This window comes from Falco rusticolus, chromosome 12 (assembly GCF_015220075.1).
Source record: "Falco rusticolus isolate bFalRus1 chromosome 12, bFalRus1.pri, whole genome shotgun sequence".
In the NCBI taxonomy this organism is placed as follows: domain Eukaryota; kingdom Metazoa; phylum Chordata; class Aves; order Falconiformes; family Falconidae; genus Falco; species Falco rusticolus.
In genome coordinates, this window is record NC_051198.1 from 16,001,536 (window position 1) to 16,023,864 (window position 22,329).

Sequence of the window (22,329 nt, forward strand, 5' to 3'; positions counted from 1 at the left end):
CTTAACTATGACTCTTGCCATCAGGGACGTGTTATAGTGTCACCGCCTTGCCATATATACCAGTTTTAGATTCCCTGTTTTTCACCCATAGCTATGGAAAACTGCAGAAGAGGCTGCTAGAAAGGAAGCTGAAGATTGCTGAAGTCTATTCTAATTCACGGTGTCTATATTTATGCAGCCCTTGTCACAGCAGAGCAGAGAAAATGTCACTGGAACAGTTTTCTTTTTGCCAGCAGGCAAGAGGTTTAAAAAGAGGCAGTATAACCTCTATTTGATGATGTGTTTGTACAAATGTTTAACTTGCTATTTCATTTAAAAATCATCTTTAATGTTGATTTATATTCCTGGCAGTGAAGTCAGGAGGTTGGCAATCCCTTTCCATTTCAGTCTGTGCTCTGACTGAGGCAATAAGGAGATCAAAGAAGTCTTACAGCATTACATTTTATCATCCTGAATGCCTTCAAGTTCTCACTCCGGTATTCATGGGCAGATTATGTAACTACTAGATTTATCCTTCTGAGGGCCAAATAGTAAAGATTGAAATGTTGTATCATTAAGAGGAACTATTTGGAAATAATTGAATCGACACAAAGAACATAATCTCAAGTGAAGACAGAGGCAGCATCAGTTTCCTTGAGATGCCATCTTGCTCCAGCCTTTTATAGGGTCAGCCATTTGTTTTCGTGCAGAGTATCAAATGAAATGCATGTTGTTACATATTCTAAATCTTGCTATCCATCTAAATATGTTAGGCTGACATTTTTATTGCCTTACTAGTTGCTAAATATTCAAGAACTTGAATTCTGTCATTAACAGTTTACCTAATTGATGGGAGAGGGAGAAGTAAGCGACACCCACCTCCTGTGATTCTTTAAAGGGTAATAACTTACAGTTAATAATCTAACCAGTCAGAAGAACACGAACACTTGCCATCGTGTCCCCCTCCAGCCTCCCTGCCCACTGCTTTTGCACAGTATCTATAAATACCGACAGGCTTAGTTGCCCAGCGCCTCAGGGCCTTTGGCGCCATGGCAGTACCCTCTCCTGCCCACCACAGGGAACAATGCCCGGAGGAGATCAGTGGACGCGCCGAGGGCCGAGCCTGCTGTGAGGCGAGGCACGACCCGGGCCCCAGGGCGGCAGTGGGGCTGCCGAGGCCGGGCACAGTCCCGCCGCCCGAGGGCCCAGCGCAGGCCTGCGGGAGAGGGGAGGCACGGCGCTAGGCCCCAGCAGCGGCAGTGGCGCCGCAGCACCCGGGCGGACAGGCCGCCTCACCGGAGATACCAGCAACACCCCACAACCCCCAGCACAGCACAGCCCAGCGCCCCGCCGGCCGTTAACGGCCCCCGCACCGCGCCCCGCCCCCGCACTAGCCCCGCCCCGCCCCTCACGGGCCCCGCCCCTCACGGGCTCCGCCGCAGCGCGCCCTGCCGGGCGGGGAGGCAGCGGCCCCGCCCCGCCCCCGCGCCCCGGAAGCGCTTCTGCCTGGCGCCCCGCAAGTGGTGCCGGCGGCGGGGGCTGGTGGGGCGGCTCCGCGGGGACCGGCATTATGTTTCTAACGGTGGCGGCTTGTGAGTGGTGCAGGGAGCGGGTCCTGGCGGGGGGCGGCGGGGAGGGCCTCGGGGGTGGGCGGGGCATCCAGGCGGCGGCGGCGCGACCTGCCCTTCACCCCACCTGAGGCCGCCGCGGGGCTTGCGCCTCCCGGCAGGCAGCGCGCCCGCCCGCACTACAGCTCCCGGCGTGCCCCGCGCCTCCGGGGGGGCGCTGCCAGCTGCGCGGTGCCGCGGTGGGGCAGGGCCTGCGGCTGGGGAGCGGCGCCGCGGGCCCTGGCCCGGCGCTGGGCAGCTCCGTGGGGAAACGGGCGGGGGCGGGGGGACGTGCCCGTGGCCGCGGCTGGGCGTGCGGGGCGGCGTGAGGGCGGGTGGCCGGAGGCCCAGGACGGCCTGAACGAGCCTGGCCGGGACAAAGTGTAGATGAGCATCTTTTTATAGTTGCGTGGGCTTTTTTTTTGTTTGTTTGTTTTATTTGCATTTTTGTCGTAGATTTATGGTTACTTTAAATTCACCGAGCTGACATTAAAAAAAAATTGCATCTCTGCCTGTTTCGTGCGGCGCGGTGGGTTGGGTCGGGGCCTCAGGCCGTGCCTGCGCTGGGCACTGCGGCAGGGACCGGGCAGGGACCGCTGGGACCGGGCAGGGGTGGGCGGGAGCAGGGAGCGGGGAGTGCAACTGCAGTGCCCGGCGGCGGTGCTGTTCATACCTGCCTTAACTGTGTGTTCGTCTGCTGAATTCATGGTCAGCACCGAAGCTTTATATTGGAAACATCTGCAGGCTGCAACAAGCACAGCCTGTTGTGCAAGGTGCTGTGTTTGCACAGATGCTTATGGTGGAAGAGCGAGCAGGCAGCTTGGGAGTACATAGATGGAAGGATGAGTGGCATTTTTGTGTGACAGTAAATCTATTTGCACAATCTGTCTGGGGCTATTGCAAAGGCAGGCAGTGGAAAACTCTTAAGCTTTATGTCTTGTGTATAAAGGAAACAAGATAAAATGATAACTGTTTCTTCTTTTTCTCTCTTCTTCATGCTTACAAAAACCCAAACAAACCACCCAGTGGCCAAAAGCAAATCTAAGTAAGTGTTTTCCTCACTAGTTTTTAATTTCTGCTACCTTGTATCTTTAAGTGACTTTACAAAATACTAAGTTTCTCTAGAATTTCTTAATATACTGAAAGAATTGCAGTCCTTGAATCTATCTGTATCCTGTCTGCCCTTCGCACGTGTCTTTTCACAGGTGAGTACAGAATGGTGGGAAACCCCTGCTAGGTTCTAAAATTGCAGCAAAGGCAGGTTTTGTCCTATAGGCTGTCATGTCGAGCTGAGATGTAATATACAAAGTGTGCTGTGCAGGGGAAGCACGCCTCTGTGATTTATGATTAGAGAGGCTATAGACTATCCACGTCATTTTCCTCTTGTTTACCTTTCATACTGTTTAGCTGCGGAGAGCAAGCTGAGGTACAGCGTGGATCTTTTTGTTGTTTGTGGGCTTTACTTAGGGCCGTGACACCTGCGCGTTTGTGTAGGCTGGGTGCAGAACATTCCCAGTTTTGGCATGTTTGTGTGTTTATACATGAGGAGTGGACAGGGTGCAGTCAGTGCTCTGGGCATCTTGGTTTGCTCTGTAGTTCGGCTCAGGAGAGATGTTAGTGGGCTCTGGAAGAAAATTAGTCACAGTCCTTTGACTTGTAAAAAATGCTGATGTGTTTTAAGGGTTGAAAAGGGAAGGAATACATACTTTCATCACACCAGTAGTCTTACAGTGTGGATGCAAGGAGACAAGACCGCATGGAGAGAATGACTTGCATCCAAAATGCTATTCATAAGAGAACTAGCTAGACAAATCTAAGGGGCTAAACTGATACATTTATGTGAAGACATTCCTGTCTTCTGATTCTCAGAAGCTGCATTCTGTGCAAGTGTGTTCTGTTTGGTGCCACACAGCCTCAGGAGCTATGGCCTTTGGTACGTTTTCTGATTTTATTTTATTTTTTTTTTTTTAAGAATCTGCCCCCAACAAAGCCAGTACCAACCACTTGCTGGTTTCGAAGAGACTCTTCTGTTAGAGGATTTCTGTGCAATTGTCAAGGTCTTAAATTAAGAAAGCACTTCCCAAGTATGCGCCTGACAGGGAAGAGAGCAGTTTGCCATCTCAGCATTCTACTGTTATCTGTTTGCAGAAACAAACACAGCAAAGCAGGATGTTTCTGTGAGGTGAAAAAGTAGCTTTTAAAAATGGTGTTACTAATGTTAATGTAGTGATTTCGCTCCCGCCCACTCTTTTGTGTTGCTGGGTTTTTGGTTTTTTTTCTTTTTCCTGACATTCCTTTCTCTGTTCTTTGTATAGTCCCATATATACTTCAGGAGTATGTATCTCCTTATATTATTTATCCTTCTGCACTCCCCTTGGGTTTTCTTCCTGTGGCCCAATAGCTTTCCACTTTTTTTTTCTGCCTCGGCTCCTAGTTATTTCTTCATCAGGCAGCAAGTTTTTTGAACAAGGTGTACTGTTCAGAAGGGGCTTGGCCTCAGATATGTGGTGCAGAATTTCAGGACCTGGTCATACTGATACCACCAATTCCCTCAGAAAGGGGAAACTGCACAGAGTCTTTGAGGAAGTGGGTGAGGTATAGGGGAAGGAGTCTGTGTGGTTGCTGATGCTACACATCACACCTGCAGCAGTGTACAGGAGAGGACAAAAGTTGGGGATAATCCCTAGACTGTGCTTGGGCAGTTGGCTTGCAGGAATCCAGTGGTTTTAGGTTTATTTTGAACTCAACAGTAAATAAGGTTGTGAAGCTGACAAGGGAGAGCTCAAGGAAGTGCAGTGGTCAGAGCTGCACAAGCGAGGAAGAATGGGTGTCTCTTTAAGGTTAGTTTTGATAGACCATTTTGTATTAGCAGGAAAATCCAGGAAAATTACTTTTTAATGCAGATACATATCCATCTTTTTATTGCAATGGAAGAGAAAGATGCAGTTTAGAGACTGGTTAAAGGGTTTGATCTTTCTTTTGATATTTCTGAAGATTCCCTGTGTCTGGGAGATTGCGCAGATCTCTGCGTGCTTGAGGGTGGGGACGTGGTGGCGGCTTTCTTGGTCACCTGGCTTGCCCTGCTCCCAGGGACACCGCAGCTGCTGCCAGCCAGCCCGCTCCACAAACAGAGAATCCCCCTGTGGGGCAGGGGCTTCCTGTGGCTGGGTTAACATCAAGCCCTGTATCTAGTGGGATGGATGGTGCCAAGGGGTCCTGCTTCTCCTTTTGCACGCCTCTTGTTCCATCCTATTAGCTCGGGTTCCTCTCTGCATGTGGAAGTGATAGTCTGCGATACGCTGTTATCTACAGCCTGAACATCTTTAACTACCATCATCCTTCCTCTCTTGCCATTATCTCTTAAGCTATAGTGACTCAATTGTATGCTGATTTTTCTTCTTTTTTTTTCTCCTCCTTTCTTTCCTGTTTTTCTTCCTCCCCTCTCGGTTTTCTGCTCAGGAGTTACTTACTTAAACTTGATGCTGGATCTTGTGGTTTATAGTGAGCTGTCTGTGTTATAATTTTAGCGTGTAGTATTGATGCTGCCATCCAGAGCATCCATGAATTTGAAATGAATTATCTTGTGTGATTGTGTTGAATTGTTTATGCTATGACCGTGTCCTGGCAGATGTGGTGGCCATTGCTGTGTGCCTGTGCACTGACACAGAGACGTTCCTTGTGCCTTTAGGTATGTCCTGGTGAGGATGAAAAGTGCGGCTGAGACAGGCTTCTGTTTCAACATCAGGAGACTCCGACTGCAGGAAAAACTGGTCTTGCTGAGATACGATCCCATCGGTAAGAGCTTGGGGAAGAAGTCAGCCTGCTTTCTATATGCTTCCCTGACTGTGTGGGGCAAAAGATATGAATAAAACAGGATTTTTCCTATCTAAGCAGAATATGTCATAACATGTTTCATACTCAGATCATTGCACAGTTGCTGTTCTTCATGACATTCCAGTGGGAAGTAAACAAACGTTACCCTCATTTTACAGACTGTGGCAGTGAAACAAAGTAATGACTTGCCCAACACATCAGAGTCTCTGATGACAGCCACGCCACATGTCAGTGGCAAAGCAGAGTGACACAGGAGTTCTTTCATTCTGTTTCTTTGTGTGGTTTGCTAGACTGTGCTACCTCCAACAAGCAGCCACGAAATATGCATCAATAGAAATGTTCTGTTAAGCTGCCATGGGTGATCTAGACAATAAAATTTAACCATCACTTACAAAATGGACTTTTAAAGAAATAAATACAAGTTCTTTCTCCTCCACAAATGATATTGCTCTCCAGATGACAGTTTGTGGGTTCTTTTATGTTCCTGTGGTCCTCGCAATTTTTTTCAGTTTAAGAATCTTATTTTCTGGGGGGTTATAGCACTTGCCAAGCTGCCTTTTCGTCACCCAGCTTTTTGAAAGGTGGCTAAGAGCTCAAGTTTCTGGGGGAAGAAACAGTCTGCATTTAAGATTAAAAAGCTTGATTTAACGTTAAGAAGCTTAATTTGGGGAAACTTAGAATTTAAACCAGACCGTGCTAGAAGTAGCATGGCAGAGCTAATAAGCAAAAAAGGCTTATTTTTATAAATATATATACATACATATATATTTATTAAAAATATTTTTATATTTATTCTATAGAATAAAGAAATGTATTAAGCAGCTCTAAGTAGATAACATACTGCATGGCCAGTAGTTATGTGGCTCAAGCTTATTTCTTCTTACAATCTTATGTTCTTGTCAGATAACTAACCTTTTCATACTCACGTCTAACAGTACAGGGGCTTTATGGCACGTGAGAGAAGCCACCAGAGCAGCAGTATGCTCTCATCAAAGCACTCATGCTGACAGAGGTTGTGGCTCTCCTTCTGAATTCCATACAGAAGGGGAATTGGAGGTCACTGGGATTATTTTCTTGAATAAGAAAAGTTTAAATTACTGCATTGAAACATTGTGCGAAGAGATTCTTCAGAAGCTTTGCAACTCCTAAGAATTGTGAAGAGAGTGGAGAGCTCAGGCTAAGTAGCACTTCTGTTGCAGAACACATAGTAGGTTGTTGAAGTACGAAATTGGAAGTAATTAAGAAAAAAAGCTCTGATCTTTGTAGCCTGTCGTAGAACACAAGTGAGAAATTGATGTGAGAAAGTGCTGCATGTGTGAAGGGAAGTAAATTTGAGTCTAGATACCAGCTCACATCAGGAATATGTTAGGAAGCATTTTCACTTGGCATGCATTTTCACCTTATGTTTTGTACTTCTCAAAAACCTGGGACCTCCACAGAATGAAGTAGTGGCAGTAGTGCCCAAGTTTCACTACCTCCTAACTGCGGCAACAGAATGTGTTACTAAGTTGCAGTATTTCTTAAAGTGAAACTTTTATGTGGAAGAAGAGATTTTGTTACTGTGTGGATTGCTCTTGGGCAGCTTTCAAAGGAATTCATATAACGAAGTTCAAGTGGAACGGTGGTGCTTTTCAAATGGCATTGTGAAGCTTTCCTTGGATGTATTTGTTAATTTTTATTTTTTTAGTAATGTATTGACTATGCTTAACCTGTAGCTGAACTGACTTTGCTAACATCTGCATCAGGCATTGGAGACACGGCCCGTTTGTGCCTCCTTGAGATCCACAGGACACTTGGTTTACTTTTCAGTTGGTCTGCAAGACCGACCAGATCCAGCTCATCATCTGCAGTTTTGTTCAGGCTCTGAAGTTGAAGAGTAGTAGAAAGCAGTAAGAACGTGGTTTTGTCCCTACGTCAAGCAGCTGTGGCTCAATAGTCACACAGAGCAGTGGCTGAATGTTTGCAGTCACTCAAATCCTGATACTTATTTTTGCAGAGGTAAAATGGACCTCTTGGGAACTAAAAATTACATGTGGTAAAGTGAAAGCACTACTAAACTCCTTCAAGAGTTGGTTAACAGCAGCGCTGTGCCAGTCAGTTCTCCACACTCATGTAAGCAGCGATGGCAGCCAGGAGAAAGGGATGTAGGCTTTTTGAATTGAATTTTAACACTTCAGACTACTTAACAGATTCTTTTTTTTCCCCTATAGCAAAACAACGTGTCCTCTTCACAGAGAAGAGAAAAATCCGCTCTATCTGAACAATGACTGGACTTAGTTTGTGCATGAGGAGGGAATGGTGGGGGGGGACGACGGGGTGAACGCTGATTCAGAAATCGGCAACATGGGCTGAAAAGAGAGGAAATGAACTGGGATCACCGTCTCCTGTGATTTGAAGGCCATTGTGAATAAAACAATGTAGAGAGAGAAAATTCTTAATGTCTGGACATAGATCATCACAGTAACATTTATTTATCTTTTGAGTTATTTTTACAGTGCTCAATTAAAAAAAAATTAAATAGCAAATCCCATTGTCTGTGTTTTCCATTGTGAAAGAGGCTGTAATCTTCAAAGGAGCTATTGTTTTATAAAGCAATAAAAATTAACATTTTCCACAGCAGGAATTCAATGGCAAGATTGCAAGTTTTTCTAACCTACCAGCCACAGATTCAACAGTAGTGACCACGAGTCAGTGTAATTTCTTGGAGGGGTAGTGCTGTACCAGCTCCCTCCTAGGAACGGAAGAAGCAGTGGGAACCTGGTGAAATAAGATGGGCTTTTGGGTAAGCTCTGCTTCATGTGATGGCATTGCACATCAGAAGGTCTGATAAAATCAAGTAATAATATTACCAGGAGCCCGATACCCTCCAGATGTTTTGCTGTAAACTTCATGTGGTTCAGCACAGTGCGCCATGTGGGCCGCCGCAAGCCCAGTGGTTGTGTGTGGGGCCAGAGAGACCTGCTGTGCTGTGTTAGAAAGGCACCCCCAGCTCCCCCCTCTTAGTGTTGTAGAACAGAAACTAACAGGATTCCTCAAATTAGAAATAAAAGACTTTCCTGGTCTTTCCAGTCAGCGGAGGGGAACCTCTGCGGTCAGGAGAATAATGCTGTCTGGGATAAGATAAAATCAGTACCTAGAGCTAGACAATGTCAATTAGAAAAGGTCCTGAGGCAAGTCCTTCCTGTAAGGATATGAAGATTGTGTCCCCCATGCCTGGACGCTCACTGATGCGACGCAGTTAGACTTCCTGATCATTTCCTCCATGGGTAAGTTGGGATAGTAAGCCAGGTAGAAGGCTAGTGCTCCCACAAAACTGTCTCCAGCTCCCTAGAATAAAATAACAAACAAGCTTCAGCGTGCTTGCACAGGGAAACAATTCGGATGCATTTACTGGAAAGAAAAGTTACAGCACTGATTGCAGGAGTCAGGGAATTGCTCAGGGGTTGGATGTAAATCATTTTTCTATGCCTAGGAAAGTCTGCCGTGTTAAACCAATGGCATGATGCTGTCTCTGCCAGCAGCAGCTGAATCAAGGTACACACTGTAATATGGCTTAAAACGTAAAGAAGTGCGCTGCCGTTCAGCAACATGCTGCCACAAGCGCTGCTTTTGAAACTTCCTGTTGGAGTGTCCGATTTTGATTTCTCAACCTAAATGTTTCATTAAAGCTATTTTTCTCTCATTTAACTTCTGTTTTTCATAAGGGGTGGTGGTAGAAGGGACAGAGAAAAGGGGAAAAAACCCATGTGGCTTGTGGTGCCTGTAAATTCCTAGTTGCAGACCGATACATTTTGATGCCTGCAGAACTTGGCTGTTGTGCATTAAGAAGGTCCCACTGATGAAGGTCTGCGCTGCGTCTGGCACGTAAACCACTCTCATTCCCACGGCACGCTTTGCCACCTGCGCTGAGTTTGACCATGAGAGCAGAGGACAGTGACATCTGGCAGCCATGGCCCTCCTGAGCCACCCGTCCCCGGGCCGTGCCTCCCAGGGGAGCTTCAGATGCTCTGCCTGCCCGCGCCAGCCCTCGGCCCACGGGGCGCACACCTTCGCCCTGGCCGTTCCCCGCCGCTCTGACCCTCTAGCCCAGTTCTGCCACCACTAGTCCTGCTCTGACCAGCAGGGAATGACAGCTGTTTGCCTCCGGAGTTTTTTTGAACAATAACTGTTGTTGTGTGATGTTCAGTGCTCTGTAGCGTCCCCAACAACTGGCAAAATAATTTTTAACTTGGTTTGCTCATTTCAGTCCACAGCGCCCCTTCCCCCTCCTCCCCGCAAACTGGTGTGACCGATAGAAATTCTTGTTGGTACCATAAAACTGGTTCCAAGGTCCCCTTTTTTCAATCATACTTTTATACCAGCATTACACTGGACATACTGGTAGGATCTTGCATCGTTCAAGAACCAGCATACGGACTATCTCCCCCGAGGGGTTTTGCCTCTGTAATTGTAAGAAATAGGCCCCAAGAGTCATGGGACAAGAGCAAAGGGCCTGGAAAAAGTTCAGATAGCTGAGCAAAATTTCTAACTGGAAGTTAAGCCTAGGAAGTAATTTTCCAATTTTGAGTTCTAGTGGTTCTCAGTGTTAAACTCCTACTTACCCTAAAATCAGCGGCATATAGTATCATTCCAGCAAAAAAATACCACTTCCACGGAAATCTGTTCCTAACATTACAAGCAGCTGACAGGGCAGAGCAGTGTGACAATTGCAAGGGGACCCTAAAGGGGGTGAGCACAGGATATGGGCGTCCACGGCACCCACGCTGTGCTGTGCCTCCTCTCTCCTTGCCCAGCCCTTCCACAGCAGCTGTTTGCATTGGTGTTCCCAGTCAGGGAACTCCCTGCTTAACTCTTGCTCTGCCTGAAGTTTGGACACCGTCACCACTGCCTTGCAGCGGGGTGCGATGGAGTGTCGCCTGGCAAATTACAAGTTAATTACAAGCAGCGTTGTACCCTGGCATGCAGCTGTAGCAGCACCTGTTTCAACAGTTCTGTATTCCTGAACATACGAGGGGCGGGTGAAGGTTCTTATCAATTTCTGTTGGGCCATTGTCTCTCTTCTGGTTTCCAGAGTGCTCCCACAATGGCAGGTGGAGCAGGAGCAGGTGACTTCTAGTTAAGTATTGCCAGTGTCTTTTGTCTGATGCATAATACAAAAATCTGGCCCATCTCAGAGTTTATAATCTAATCGGCGCATGATTAATTATTAAAGCTATTTTGGCGCTGCTGTTACAGACAGAATTTCAGCATGCAGATCTGTTATGCTGCAGCTCTAGCAGGAAGAATTGTCATTTTTACATCAAATATTTTTCATACAGTGATCACTGGGTAATGGAAGCGGACAACTATTTTAATGAAGAGTACTCAGAATATCTGGTGTCAAATAGCATAAACTATTACTTGGCAGCAGCACAGAGCAGAATACTGTCTTTTTGATAATCTATTTTATTAACGGAGGTGTCTAAATACTGCCCCAAATAATTGCTGCACCGTTTGCTATTGGAGCAAAAAAAGACTAACCGCACGTCACCCAGGTGTGGATGATGGCGAGATGGAATGTAAGTTCTCTCTGCAACATCACTGTGCCTCTCCTCTTGTGGGTGATGCTCTAAGGCTGTGAGATGGCTGGAGGTCTCCCTTTTGGCAAGGCTGAACAATGTTAAATGACTACAAAGGTGGAAAAGGGGGTGAACAGCTTATTTCTATGCAGAAGGGAAAACAGCCCCCTTGTATTTTTTTTTTTCAAGAGAAAAGATTATGGGATGATTGGAGAATATACTGGATTTGAAGCCAGTAAATTTTGCTGAAATCCCTACTTCCCGTACATTGACTTAAGCAGTCAGTGTCTCTAAAGCTCAGCTACTACAGACCCCAAGGGTTATCATAAATTCAGTTGTTGGTAAGTAAATACTTTGTGTGTGGGGTGTTTCCAATACAGGAGCTACCACACTGAGAACAGCGGCATGCGTCAGGCTGATTATGTAGATACCCTGTTCAACCCTGCTTCTGGTCTGCGCAGACATGACTGGTCAAACGTGCCTTAAAGAGCAATAGCAGAACTGAGTCAGCCGCAAGGTTAACTGCAATAAGAGCTTACAGAAATAGACCTTCCCTCTTTGGTATTGTGGATTAAACTACATTGGGTTTGGTGGATTCAGAAAAGGTCAGCACAGAGCAGAAGAAGGAACAGCCTCAGAGTAAAATTAAGATTATCCAAATCCTGGATTAGCAAATACTAGCTTCATGTTTAGCTGCTCCTGTTTCAAAACCTGCTATAAGAAAAAAAACAACCAAAAACCTACTTTGCAAAAATAATGAATTTTGAAAATGACCAGTAAGGTGCATTTATTCTGCCCACTGACAAAATATAAACACAGAATTTGTATTATTTTACATCTTCAGCATTTGTCTTCTAGGAATCCTAATACATTGCAGACTTTGAGATAATCCTCATATCCTTGAGGGCCTGGAGACACTTGATTCCACAATTACAAAAATGTAACTTGTTTAACTTTTCTCTAAACCAGGAGATGCTAGTTTTTATGAAATAAAAAAGAATTAGATCAAAAAAATTGTCTGATACAGTGTGGCTTGTTCTAAAATACAATGTTACAGTTTTGACTCAACTTTATGGTTTTGAAGCAGTTTTGAAAACCTATTTATATTCTGTGCCACTAGTCTGGAAGGTCCTTGTTTTCCTGTGTGTCTGGAAAAGGGCATTTTTGTTTGTTACAATCCAGCACTGATTGAGATTCTGTGCCTCTAGAGAAGAGAAAACCCACGAAAACACTTCTATTTATACCTTGGCTTTTGTTAGTCCTGATTTGTCAGAAGCTGGTTCACAACTTTAGTATAACTATTTTTATACGACGATGCCCTGAGAAGCTTTTTAAGGAAAGTGCTTTGTAAGTGGAAACTATATTGTTCAACAGTCTTTCCAGCAAGTAAAGCATTTTTCAGTCAATCATGCGCAGAATAATAGGATGTATTTCACTTATACAGTAAGATGACTCGCTCACCAAAAAGATGTGGAGGCCAAAAGGCCAAAAGCTACAGTTCACAGTGTTGCAGCAGTCACACTGCCTTGTTCCAGGGCAGCCTCTTGCTCAGCCTTTGCCCCCTCAGCCTGTCCTCTGGGTCAAGAGCGGTGGCAAACACCTAAGAACTGGAGGAGGCCCTGGCTTCTGAAGCCTGATGTTATGGGACCTCAGAAAACTTTCCAGAGGTGATATTTCAAGAAGTCACAGTCCATCTGCACTCTGCGTATTACATGGATTCATTCCATTAAATACATTGTAAGAGTACGTTACTAAGTCCTGAAAGGAATGATGTGTTGTATAGCACTATAAGAGAAACAGTAAGCATGCCTGTAATGATAAATTATTTGTTCAGTGAATAAATCAAAACATCAGTCCAAAAGCTGTCAAAAACTGCATTGTAACTTAGAATCAACAATACTGCTTGCAATGATGCTTATAGTCTCCTAGAAGCATTCACAGCAGTGCACAAATGAACAAAACCCAAGGATCAAGCTGATTTGGTGCAGTCTAAATGCACGGCAATGCAGAGATGCCCAAGTCTGTCGATGGAATAGGGCCTCGGAGAATTCCTCTTGTATTTATAGCACCATAACCGTGTGATACTGGATTATGCTAAGGATGTTATTGCTTTGTGTCACATCTGCTCAACACTCCTTGCTGTACCCCTGCCTACTCTGTACCCGAACTGCAAATTAGCTCTAAGTAACACAAAAATATCTGTCAGCGAAGACGCTCGCTATCCATTCCTCGTGAGTGGGGAAAGCCTATGTCTCCCTACAAGAATCCCTGGGCTGTGCTTTGATGAAAGGTTACTAGTGGAACTGGAAAAACATTTCCAGCCTTTGGGATCTATTCAGACACTCTTGTGCCAAGACGGTCTGTGTCTCAGCTAAGAGATAATTTCAGCTGAAATGCTCAGAGAGTAAAATATCCCTTGGTACCTGTGTGTGGTGGGCTGACCCTGGCTGGGTGCCGGGTGCCCCCCGAAGCCGCTCTGTCGCTCCCCTCAGCTGCACGGGGCAGAGAAAATACAAGGAAAGGCCCGTGGGTCGGGATAAGGGCAGGGAGATCACTCAGTGATTTCTGTCATGAGCAAAATACTCAACTTGGAGAAATTAATTTAATTTATTGCCATTCAAATCAGGAAAAAAATACCTTCCCTCCACCCCCTCCCTTCTTCCTAGGCTTAACTTAATTCCCGATTTCTCTATGTCCTCCCCCTAAGTGGTGCAGGGGGACGGGGAACGGGGGTTGCGGTGAGTTCACCAGACAATGTATCTGCCACTCCTTCCTCCTCACACTCCTCCCTGGCTCCAGCGTGGGCCCTGCCACAGGAGACAGCTCTCCATGAGCTTCTCCAACACGAGTCCTTCCCGTGGGCTGCAGTTCCTCACAAACCGCTCCAGCGTGGGTCCCTCCCACGAGTGCCGTCCCTCGGGCCCAGCCGGCCCCAGCCCGGGTCCCCGCGGGGGCACAGGCCCTGCCGGGAGCTGCTCCATGGGCTGCCCAGGGGTCACCGCCTCCCTGGGGCACCCCCTGCCCGGGGGCTGCAGGGCTGGTGCTCTCACACACGCTCACCCCTCTCTCTGGCTCCAGGTGGTTGTGCAGGTGTGAAGCTGTGCCCTGGCTGAATCAGTTATACAGCTTTTTTTTTTTGTCTTTACTTTTATGATTTCCTTCTCCCTGAAAGAGCCCACGTTTATTCTCTATGTGATGGAGAATGGTTTATTTCTGGAAATGTTACTGGCTGCTTTTTTGACTTTTGCATTTATTTGCCTCTCCAATAGTTTTGGGCTTTTATTATTTTTGGAGGGGGGTCAGTATTTTTTTTCTCCCCCATTTTTCCGTAATGTTTCACTGGAGATATTTCGGCAGTTTTAATTATGTCAGTTTTTAAATTAAACTGACTCCACTTTCTTGAAACTCTCCTGAAATGCAACTAATTTGGCTATCTTCAAACTATTTCCTCAGCTCCAGGTCTAACAGGGGTGACTGCTCCCATGGTGTCTGGGGTTGCTGCTCCCCTGCAGAAGGATGGCCACCTTTGTAGGGCACCCTTACAGGCCGGGGCTCTGCACAGCTGTGCTTACAGGAGCAGACCTTTGATCACAAACCTCTAAACCCTGAAATATTTGAAAATTACCAAGAGATTTTCCACTAGCACAGTTATGCCTATATTTATGCATGGAATTTTGAGCCAGAACAAAATGCTAAAACATCCTTAACGTGGAACTACCAAATTTTGCAATAAAAATCAAATGAACTTGAAACAAATAGCAGGGCTCACCTTTTTAGGTCTAAGTTAGGCTTCTGGTGCAGACTAGAGAGTACTGCAAAGCTACTCGGGTTGAAGATAAAGAAGTACTAGAAGCATACTGTGCCCCAGAACTTTAGGGTCTGGATCCACAACTGAGTTACTGTGCTTAATCTGTGCTCTGGTACACGCGTGTTTCTGCAGTCTTGTCACAAAGACAAGCTAGAACATGTTACCCCAAGCCAAAGGAAAATAGATAGAGAGAATCCATGGTAGCGGTGCTCCTCTGTTCCTTTCCTCTTCCCCTCTGCCTCCCTCAAAGACAGACCAACGCCGCCTGACATGGTCTGCACAGCCCGACCCACGGGTACTGCTGGGGAACCGTCATGCTGCTGACCCACCATACGCTCCTTCTCCCCAGCCACGTGCAGAAGGGCTGTGTTCAGCCACTGTTCTACAACGGCGGGAGGTGTAAGCTAACACATTTTCATTTGCATTCCCTGTAGGCTGGCAGTGCACGCTTAATTCCAGTGATTCAGACTGCAGTTTCATAATAGGCTTAAGCCAATCCACGGTTATGTTACTGCTGAAAGGCTCAGTCCCCACTCATGTCTTCATCCTTGTCTCATGTTCCCACACCCTCCCCTACATCAGATCTAGCATTCGTGTGGCCCAGCAGCGAGGCAGATCAGTTCTCTGATCTGTCTGAAGACTAAGCCGGCCAACACTGACCAAGAAACATTAGTTTCCACTCAGATCAGCAAGCTGCTGTATTACCACATGACAGCTAGTCCAATGCAAAGGAGAAAGAGGTTAGAAACACTCCTTTCAGCAGCAGCAGGATCTTGGATCAGCTTAAGCCAACTGTGAAACCTCACCCTCGGTCAACACCAGGCAATTCATTAACTCAGTTTCGAATCCAAGTCCTAATACTCTGGCTCCTCTTCGACACAGGGAAAGCTGCCCGTTCCACTCTTTCCCCTGTACCCTGTGGGCTCCCACCAGAGGAATGAGGGAACGATCATGCTTCCTTTCTGTATCTTTTCCAGACTGTTCTGGGAAGCCGTGGGAAGGAGCAATCCCTGACTTTCTTGCATTTATGTTGCATCGTACTTACACAGCCATGCATGGGGAACATTTCTTGCTCGCTTACTCAAGCTGAACAAGGGCATCATGTCATCTGGTCCTTCACATGTCTTGAGAACTTAGAGGTAACTAAACTACACCCACTTTAGACTTTCAGTTGGGAAACATCAAACCCAAAGCACACCGCACAATGCTTCACATCAGCTGTCAGGAATTTTTACCCACTTCCTGACAGATTTCCTGATGGCTCCTTAACAGTGATTAATCAGCCTGACCGTTAACCCCCTGCATTCCTGAGAGATAAATCTTGATACAAGGCCTCCTGCATGCATTTTATTTCCTTTCTGAAACATCCTACTACATTAAGTTATTCCCTGTTTCTAAAAAGATCAGCAACAAGCATTACAGATGCATGAATTCCTCTGAAAAGTTATCTGGTTTGTGGTGAATGTTGGAAACAAAACATACAACATTCACAACTCTGCAATTTTTAATTTGTATGTCATCTAAAAAGCACAGCTGAAAGTATCTAGAGATCTGGCAGTATCACACAGTCCCGCTTTACATTTCAAAGCCCCTATACAGCATCTGTTTTGAAGGCAGGTAATAGTGCTCTCATTTCACATGACAGGAAACAAACCCAACTTAAGATCAAGGATGTTAAGAACACCCACTTCGAGACATCTGTGGGCTGAATCCAGAGCTCCTGATCTTGCATGGACTTTCACATGAATCACGAGCTACCCGTCGTTTGAAAATGAGGCACAGCTGTGGAACCCCAGAACCGAGGTATCCAAAATTAGTAAGCGGACCTCTGTGAGTTGCCCACAGCTCTGCTGGACTCTCAGTGGGGATCAGAACAGAGGAGCTTCTCTGTTGCTGTTTACAAGAAAAATACTGCAATGTATATGGGAGGTGATGGCTTTCTCTTAGTGCACATGGATGAAATCTGGGAGGGAGCACCGGAGAGCTTTGCTCTGCCAGGCAATAATATTCCAGTATGCCACGCAGCATCGGGGAAGAAAGTTATTCTGTGTTACAGACTAACCCCAGAAAGCCAACAAAGTACTCACCCACAGGGAGCACTCTGAATCATCAGACCAATTCAGTGTGATGATGCTCATATAAACTCCTTTCAACTCCAGATAGCATTAATGAGAGGTGATGAATTTATTTCTTTCTTACACAATGGTGTAAGAGCAATGAACCAGGAACTCCACATGCTGTTCTGAAAACAACAGATCCATGTTGCTGAACCTGTGAGATTCCCATCAACCAAACAATTCACCACTACTCTGATTCCTACGCTACCAGAGTGAGGTATTTTGGCAAGGCATTATTCCAATTTAGGACACGCTTCTGAGTAAATTTTCAGTTTAAGCTTCATTTAGCTTTTGCCATGGTACTTGTTTCTTCCCTGGTTTCACACTTGAACTATGATCTCTGACCTCCTTTCATTTGATCTGAAAATTCATACCTCACAGAGAAACTCAAAACCAGCAGAGGAAACCCTCCACGCTTGTTTTTCTGCTGGAGTGCATATAAAAAACTTCAGACATACGACACACAATACTAGAAAACTCTCATTACACTTCAGCTGAATACAAAACTCTCTCCAGTGGCACTCTTGCAAAGAACAGCATATATACCAAGATGTGTCAACAACAGGGAAGCACACAAACACTGCCACTAACAGAAATAAGACGGACTTTCACTTGAACAGGCTGCAGGAGCTGTAGCTACCTTTCCCGAAGTTTGAACTTGCATGGAAACAGAGTCGTGGTTGAAGTTCAGCACTAAATATAGCAGCTCCTCAGAAGGTTGATTTGTACTTCTCAGACTGGTTTATCAAGCCTGAACAACATGCAGCTACTCTCCTACTCTAATCAAAAGCTTCACTTATCTCACTTCCTTGAGAAGTACTTCACTCCCTTCATTATTCATGTCACACTCATGTCAATTTGTAATTTCTTCCTAACAAAGCTCACGCTTCTGTGTTAATTCACAAATTTCATTTAATGAACAAATGGAACTAGAAATTGCCCAGAATACATCGTGTTATCCTGGCAGTACGCTGCAAATACTGGCAGTGGGTTTCCTTTCCAAACAATGAGTTCCCCAACCAGGAGAGAACTGGCCAAATAGCCACTGACTCTGTCACTTGGTATCATGTCAGGGGCTGATGTGGCTTCAGGACCCCATAATCTAACAGCCAAGTCAGAAGGGGGAAATCTCCTTGCTGGGCAATTTCACTAGCCACATGTGTTTTCTTTTCCTCTCAGACTGAAAATGCCAAACGACTCTTAGTGATCCCATCTAATCTGACGAGATGCACTCAGAATGACACAACTGCCATCTCGCCTGGAATTGATCAAAAAAACATTCTTTTTTTGCACGAAAGCTCCATATGCTCGAGTGCCTCTTTCAAAACCACAGTATCTAGCCTTTGCTGGCTAGCCACTGCTCCTGCCTACCTCCGAACTACATATCCTGGAGGGAAAAAAAACCCCACCAAACTTCACGAGGTTTTTTTTTGTCTGAGCTCACTCTAGCACTGTCCTCTTGCCAGCTCCCTGCATTCCTTTTCCTACTGAGTTTGTCTAATCAAAAAATTAGACATCAAAACCGATGAATACTCAAGTTGTATCTCCTCTCTCTAAGTTCAGCCAGATGTGACCTACAAACCAGAACTGCTGCTCTGCTGTATTATGCTCTGCTACCCACCCATTCTGTTGTCCTTAACCTGTGGGGCAGGAAACAGGGCTCCCACACCTCACCCATGGTCTTCGGCTGCAGGCGAGCACCAAGGCACCGCTTCTGACAGAAAGGCGTTTGCGGGATTCTCTGTAAAATGGATCTTTCCAACAAACATACTGCCTATTTAATGACTTCAGTAGCAAAATGACAGGCACCAGCAATGAGGCACGAACTTCCAGAGACTTTCCTTACCTTTTCCCTGTGTTTCTGTGCCTATTTGTGCTTTGAAATGAACAAACCCAGGCCTCCTTACAGTCATTTGGGCAGCTGACAAACACTGCTGCCAGAATTTGGGAATCTGCTTTTCTACAGCTGAGTTGTTCTAGAATAGCTGGGTTTATACCTGTAAGTCTATCTCTACACACAAATACACAAAACAAAACCCTAAGGGACAAAATCATTACACTCAACTGGAAACTGGCTATTAAAGACATCCCTATACATAACTGCCATCAATCACCAAAAATTACTGGTTTAGCTTCCTTCCGTTTGTCTAGTTAAAGCTGCGAAATATATTCAGTCCATGGGACAGGCTACTAAAGATTAACTCCTTTATCCTTGATAAGAAATAAAACTTCTGGCATCTTCTGTGGTTAGAATTTGCAAAAGCAAGAAGCCTGATTTCCCCACTACTCTCATTTCTCTGTTTTTGTTCTTTTGAAAACCTAATTATGCAATATCAGTGATCCAACACAAACCTTTCTGGTTTCTGTAGCGACCAAATGACTTGGCAATGAAAAGTCTGTTAGGGGAAATCAGGTCTTAGTTCAATACCAACATTACTGCAATTGGCATTTCTGGGTAACTAAGTAGGCAAGGGGCTCCGGAGCCAGGCTTGCCTTCTCTCTCACCATACCCAGAACTGATGTGCACAAACTGAGAAGCATAGGTTATGTTCCACAGCAGCCAGGATGATACCTGGCTCTGCAGAGGCTAGCTTTAAAGCAGAAAAGGAGGCATATGACATTTGCAAGCTAACCATACATGCAAGAGGTAAAAAATGATGAGGAGTTTGGCCAAGAATATGCTGCACTATTACACAGCAGATCACATTTGCAACTTCCTACGGCTTAGGCCAGAAAAAGATACTTGGGAAGGTGACACTCTGGATGTGCCAGAAGTGCCAGCTTCCACTAGCTATTTTTAACTGCAGGAATTTAATTAGAAAGGATGGCTGCGCACAGTTAGTCTTCCTTCCTTTCCACCCTTGGTACAACTCAGATATCCCGGAGTGCTCTGCACCATTACAACTGACACTGTCTGCTGCGCACGCATTGGCAGCCCAATATCTGTTCCCAACACAGGGTGAGCTACATACCAGAACTGAACATCCTCTTGGAGCAGACCTTGTGCTGGCTTCACCATAAAGACAAGGGGAGGAGAGCAAACCAAGAAAAGGGATGCAGCACGTTCTGCCGCAATGATTTTGACTTGTGTTGCAAGCCAAAGAGAGGCAATAAAAGGTCATTTCTTACTCTGCTCCCAACCTGCAGAGATCATACCACTATTTCATTTTACCAAAGCATCCCAGAAGTGAGAGGGCACAAAGACAGCTTCAAGATATTTCTGAACTCAGCTTTCCTAGACCTCATCAGAATGTTATCTCAGACCTAGATATTGGATGCTGTATCCTTCATGTGTTCTGGCCCCCAAACAAAACATCTGCTGCCAGTGGTGCATAAATGCTGCCAGTGTCCCTACTTTTTCTGTCCAGACCAATAAAACGGGTTAACTTCCAAACTGGAATATTTCTCGGTATGACAGTAGTGGAGCCAAAGCACCTGCCCTCAAAGCGCATTTCCACAAACCTCTTACAGCCTCTTCAAGGAGTACCCAATGCAAAGCAGCTCTGCACTGCTACGTGCTTTCTCATTTACGTGGACAGCTACAATGATGTCCACTTCTGAAAATGAGACAGCTGATGTCCTGACAAAATTTTTCCTCCAGTCCTAACTCTCTTTGAGAGAAGTATAGAGAAGAAGTTACGGTTTTATCAAGGGAAGCAGGTCCACTTGCGACTGACAAGCAGGTCCCTGTGTGCTCTTGTTCCCCATCCACAAAACAGCAGTAAGAATAGTATTTTACCTTGTGTTGTGAGTACAGAAGTAGTGAGCAAAGTAAGGTGCTTAGCAGCTTCACGTAACATATACACGTATATGGAACAGAGCTGCAGGACGCAATGGGACAAAATGCTGTGACCTGATACCGATGGCGTGTAGCAAACCCAAACAATTCAACAATTTTTTGGTATCACTAAAGTAACTGAGACAGAAATTCAGTTTTACTGCGAAGTTTTTGTTGCCTGGCACTCTGCAATCTCAGAAGGGGCTTACAAAACTAAATACTGGGTTTAGTCTTCTTTTCATTCTACATCTTCATTAGGTACCCCCTTAAGTAATTTAATGCAATTTGTGGCAAATGCTAATACTGCCTTGGGCCCACTTCTCCCTGTCAGATGTATCTCTGTGAAATTATGCATTTCCATCTGGAAAGAAACTGTGCAGGACTGTAAGCTCTCCTCCACTTAAGAGTCAGGAATGGAGAGGGATTTAATTAGATGCTCCGTGGTTGAGAAAAGGACTAGAGCAAAGCCTGGGTGGTCTGTGGAATCTTCCACTGGAAAACAAGGCTGCAAATTGTTCTGTACAAGCCCGCTTCTGTTTGCTCATTTTGTTTACATTGTTCTTACAGATTAAAATAGACAGTTACTAGGCAGATAAATAGTGTTTCCTTCCATGACAATGTTGTCTAGAAGTTAAGAGAGGAGCATGGGACAATATAAGCCTGTGCTTCATTTTTGGCTATATCACCCCAACTCTCTGTGTAACTCAGAGCAGGACATTTTTAGCCAGTGCTTCAGAGCACCTAATCACTAACGTATTACATTCCTTTTTTCCTATCTGTAAAATGGGGATAATGTAGCTCTCAAAGGGGAAAGAGGGTGCATCCAGCTTGTTCCACCTTTTCTCAGTTGACTGCCAGTGCAGAGGGACGCAACTCTCGTCACTGAATACCTGTATACCTTGAGGCCACTGACCAAGCCTTCAAAAACTGAAGTGTCTTTAGAAGGCTTGAATCAGAAGCAGAAACTTCTGATGAGCCAAGCAATTCCCATCTACACTTAACTGTGAGTCAACTCAAATGCAGTGATTTCAGTCATGTGCCCTTTCACAGTTCAGCTGAACTTTAGGACATAATAGATGCAGCTTTAAATAGATTTACAGTGCAGATTGCTGATTGGAGTGTCTGGCAGATTAACTTATTCCTCATGGTTTTTCTGTTCCAAAATTCAATGGATTCCATATTTGTAAAAGAGGGAATGCAGAAGGCTAAGTCAGAAAGTGGGCTATGACTGGAACTAAACTTATTTATTAACCTATTTTGGTTGCATGTTAAAGAAAGGAAGCTATTATGCTGTCATTTTGCGGGATGCTAATGGGAGCTCTGGGCATAATTACTCTGTGTTGGTGTGTGAATAAACCCCACTGACAGATAAGCTGTTTGCCCGATAGTAACTTTTTCTCTTTCCTTGAAAAAGAAAGGGAAGATGAGAAAAAGGAAAAGGTAAAGGAAAAGAAAAAGGAAAAGAAAACAGAAGAAAAAAATGAGGAAAAAGGAAAAGGAAGAAAAAGAAAAGGGAAAAGGAAAAGAAAAAGGAAAAGAAGACCTTGCCTTTCATGTCACTTTACTCCTTGCTATGTCCTTGGGTAGGAAAAGGTTAAACACTCAACAACATTTTTCTCTTCTTAGCAAGTTAGAGAACTGTACATCA

General features: G+C 45.2%; 2 protein-coding genes across 5 annotated transcripts in view; one reads left to right on the forward strand and one right to left on the reverse strand.

The window, feature by feature from the left end:
- Positions 1–1,450: 1,450 nt before the first annotated feature.
- On the forward strand, positions 1,451–7,945 carry MRPL33 (mitochondrial ribosomal protein L33). Of its 2 annotated transcripts, none has more exons than XM_037405689.1 (4): positions 1,451–1,571; positions 2,613–2,631; positions 5,275–5,381; positions 7,631–7,945. In XM_037405689.1, the coding sequence occupies exons 1-4, from the start codon at positions 1,550–1,552 to the stop codon at positions 7,678–7,680; spliced, it is 198 nt and encodes a 65-aa protein (XP_037261586.1). In that variant the 5' UTR covers positions 1,451–1,549; the 3' UTR covers positions 7,681–7,945. The 2 variants fall into 2 exon arrangements, with proteins under 2 accessions (XP_037261586.1, XP_037261587.1); XM_037405690.1 differs by lacking the exon at positions 1,451–1,571 and adding an exon at positions 1,916–1,990.
- Positions 7,869–22,329, reverse strand: part of RBKS (ribokinase) — a 69,775-nt gene continuing 55,314 nt past the window's right edge. For all 3 annotated transcript variants that reach the window (XM_037405686.1, XM_037405687.1, XM_037405688.1), the window contains one exon: positions 7,869–8,747. In XM_037405686.1, the coding sequence (XP_037261583.1) occupies positions 8,574–8,747 (174 nt within the window). In that variant the 3' untranslated portion in view covers positions 7,869–8,573. The remainder of the gene's footprint in view (positions 8,748–22,329) is intronic.